Genomic DNA, 3,821 nt, shown 5'->3' with positions numbered 1-3,821 from the left:
AAGACTGATTTAAAATCACTGAATTTGAGTAAGTCATAGAGCCAAAAAGTACATTTTGGGTTTTGATGCTTCGAAATGGTATATTTTCTCATTATAATTATGACATTTTTGTTGTAATATTACCAAAATTCATCCGCACGGCACTGGGTATTAGTAAATATTTGCCCTATCTGATTGTAACTGCCATTTTAAGGTTCATCTTTCATTGCGTTAAAATACGAAAGTCTCAGGTCAACCTATTTTGAGCTTTCAATCATTTGGCATCTAAACCATCTAGCAGGTAGAGGTACATTGACTAACTAAATAAAAATATTTCTGGTTCGCTATTCCCTTCCTTTGAAGGAATTGGACTGTAAGCACATTAGCTATCACAGAACAACATTCAACTGTGTTGAATTGTGTTTATTTTACCAGGCACTGGAAATCGAGCACTCCGCGGATATCTTAACAATCTTAGAAACGTCACTATCCAGATGGATTCGAGATGTTGCATCAGTGTATAATCCTCCAGAATACAAACATACCCGCCATTTATACCCACTTACTCTCAGTGCTTTGAAGAGATCCTGATGAATCAGATGCTTTCTCATAATCAATGAATCCAATGCATAAGTCAAGTTGATATTCATTTGACTTTTCAATGAGTTGGTTTAAGTGGTCCAAAGTTGAGAAATATTCTCTAAAACTCGCCTGCTCTCATGGTTGATGTTCATTCAGTTCTTTCTTTTAATAGTCTATTTTGAAGCATTTTGTGAACATTTTGTATAGATGTATTAAGAGACGACCAATGTCTCCTTCTTGTAAAGAAAATGATTTCTGCTTCTTTCCAAGATTGTGGGGTGCATTTTGAGTGATGATTTGATTAAACAGTTTTACTAAATGGGTTATTACTTCACTCTCCTCCCTCCTCGAGAATATTCTTTTGTTATCTCAACTAATCCTGGTGTCTTGTTTTTCTGCATCGCCTTGATTGCTGTTTCTATTTCACGAAATGTGATGTCTGATAATTCTGATGTTTTTTTTGTCTTCTTGGCTCTTGGGCTCTGTGTTTGAATTGTATAGTTCTTGATAGAAGTCTGAACATATTTTGAGGATTTCCTCCCTATTTAAAGTTGGTGAACCATCTTTTTTGCGCGGTTTTTGGAACCTGACCTTCTTTCGACTTTTTTAAAAATAATTTCTTTTGGGAGCTTTTCCCATTTCCAATATGGTTTGAATCTGTTTCTCCTTCCTCTTTTTATTTCTCTGTCTTCGTTTCTTTCTGGTTGCTTTAATAAGTTCAGCATATTATTCTAATTTCTCTCTTGCTGAAAACACCAATTTTGGACAATTTAGAAGGCTAACAATTGCGTACATAATGTTAAATAAAACAAGGTAATGATGTGTAATGTGTGTTAGCCGTGCATACCCTTGTTAACAGCAGACTGGACTATTGCAACATCCTCTTGACAGGCATCAGCAAATCTCTCATCATCAGACTCCAAAATGTACATCGCACTTCAGCCAGGATCATCGCTAAGCGTAGAAAATTTGACTCAATCACTCATGAACTTGTTGCGCTCCACTGGCTCCCCATACAGCAACGCATCATTTTCAAAGTCCTCCTTTTAGTCTACAAAGCTCACCACAAACTGTCTCCTTGTTACATCTCTGATTTGCTTCAGCCACAACCAGTTCGTCGACAACTGCGGTCATCAACATCATCTCCTCAGTTTCTTGAACTCAGAACCCATAGTGTGTCATTCGCAGAGAGTTTTTTTTCATGCTTTTTGGGGCCAAAAGAGTGGAACAAACTTCCCATCCATATTAGGAATGCTCAGACAGTTGGCATTTAAAAAAAAAACTGCTAAAATGTCATGTCAACAAGCCTATCAGACTTGAATTCTTGTGTCTGCCTTTCAGCGCCTTCGAATAATTGACTTTTTGTATATTGGCGCTTTATAATTTGTTGTTGTTGTTGTTGTTGTTGTTGTTGTTGTTGTTGTTGCTGTTACTCACCATCACTGTGAACTCCAACTATCAGGTAATCTCCCATCAGTTTAGCTTGTCTTATTGAGTTGGCATGCCCAAAATGCACCATATCATAGCTGCAACATAGAAGTATGCACATTACGAAAACACAATGCATGGTTTGTATTTCACGAAACATTACTATTGTATTAAATTCATCTTGCGATTTGACGTTAGGACATACTAGCGACCTATCGATCAGATGAATCAGCAATCACTTTTCCGATACGGAGGTTATATAGATCACAAAAAGACCCGCTAACGATTGCTTAATATGATATACCCTAGAGTGAACATGTAAACCCATGAACTTATAGCCTAATGATTAAGACTGTTATACTTACCAGCCAACGCAATACACACGCACTGGCGTCTTTACTGCATCTGCACTCTTCTCCTTGTCAGTAAATACAGTGTTCCCATCTGAATCTGACATATTTTTTTGTTTGGATGGTTATATAATGATCACGTAGTAACAACGAGCCTGAAATGTGATTAAATTGTCTGTATATGTACATTGGTCGACTAAAAGGACTTAGAATACGCACACAGTATATTGGAACTGTAAACTTTGGTATTGAAAATGATACCAAGATTAAGAAACAGTGTTAGTTCCACCATCAACTTGAAAGGGAGGGTCCAGATACGAGACGCCTAAAAGCTCGTCTCACCATCATCTTCAAAGAAATGAACTCTCTGGTATCATGAAACATTGATTATCTCTAGTGTACAACAAAAAACACATTGGCAGATCATCGAGGAACGACCACCCAAATAAACTTTAAAGAATCACAATCACAATCATCAAAGTCTGGAACATTCCCGAACACCATTCCGGAAGGGAATTTGTTACCTGCTCATATGATGGAATCTGAAAATCTGCAATACTTTAAACCCCGATTTTACGCTGTCGATCTTTGGAACCTCGCTAGGAGAGCACAACATTTAGCATCCTGCATATGTTAAGACAGCTACTCAAGATTTTCTGAAGGTTCTGAAAGTCAGACCGGACGAGAATCCAAGAATCATAGATTGGGAGAAAATCCAAAGATACTCTTACATACACTTACCAGAACTCACTCGCATTACACGGCATGTAATGAATTTATGACACGGCAAGTTGCAAAATGAGCTCACATGTGTTTGCAACACACCCAGTTGGCAGGTGGAATGTAATAATACACATGGAACATGTAACTGATGAAAATGGTAATCATTTGAATTTACATATCTCATTAAGCAGATGTTGTCGCTATTACGTCTTAATGTGAGCGCGCCTGCGCCTATGCCAATTTGGGAAATCGGGTTATGTACAAAAGCTAGGCAAAATTGATTTTCGGCTGACAGTTTTACGAACATGCGATTTTCAATGAATTTACTTATAATATAAAAGGAAATGAATATTTCAACCTAACTGTCAAGTAAAAAGTCAGTAGCCCTTGTAATAATTTTACAACAGCGTAATGAAAATCATTGATTTTAGTGTAGAAACTAATGATTGGCAACTACAAGTACAGGCTGGGAACCAATACCGTAGTAGCTCTGCACAACGGTATGGGAAAATGTGCTATTTTGTCATATTATTATAGTACATGCTTGATTCATTTTATCCTCCTGATTTTAACCCTAGAACTACTGAGCCATATTTTGTAACACGAACTACGACGGGGGTGTGTGTGGGGGTGTGTTTGGTTGTGGGGGTGTGGGGGGGGGGGGGGTGCACCCCCCTAATTTTCAATTATAGACGTCATGTTCCGTTATAGGTGGTACCAATATATAGCTATAAGTCTCCTCTATCCAGTGATTCCAAA

General features: G+C 37.7%; 1 protein-coding gene across 1 annotated transcript in view; it reads right to left on the bottom strand.

The window, feature by feature from the left end:
• The window catches only part of LOC140164767 (ethanolamine-phosphate cytidylyltransferase-like), a 48,413-nt gene extending 45,220 nt beyond the window's left edge, over positions 1–3,193 (bottom strand). Inside the window, exons 1-3 of the mRNA XM_072188137.1 lie at positions 3,081–3,193; positions 2,355–2,494; positions 1,999–2,087 (exon numbers count right to left, since the gene is read on the bottom strand). Coding sequence (XP_072044238.1) covers positions 1,999–2,087; positions 2,355–2,446 — 181 coding nt within the window. The 5' untranslated portion in view covers positions 2,447–2,494; positions 3,081–3,193. The remainder of the gene's footprint in view (positions 1–1,998; positions 2,088–2,354; positions 2,495–3,080) is intronic.
• Positions 3,194–3,821: the final 628 nt, after the last annotated feature.

The sequence above is a fragment of the Amphiura filiformis genome, chromosome 11, assembly GCF_039555335.1.
Source record: "Amphiura filiformis chromosome 11, Afil_fr2py, whole genome shotgun sequence".
Lineage (NCBI taxonomy): Eukaryota > Metazoa > Echinodermata > Ophiuroidea > Amphilepidida > Amphiuridae > Amphiura > Amphiura filiformis.
This window is presented reverse-complemented; position numbering and strand designations above follow the sequence as displayed.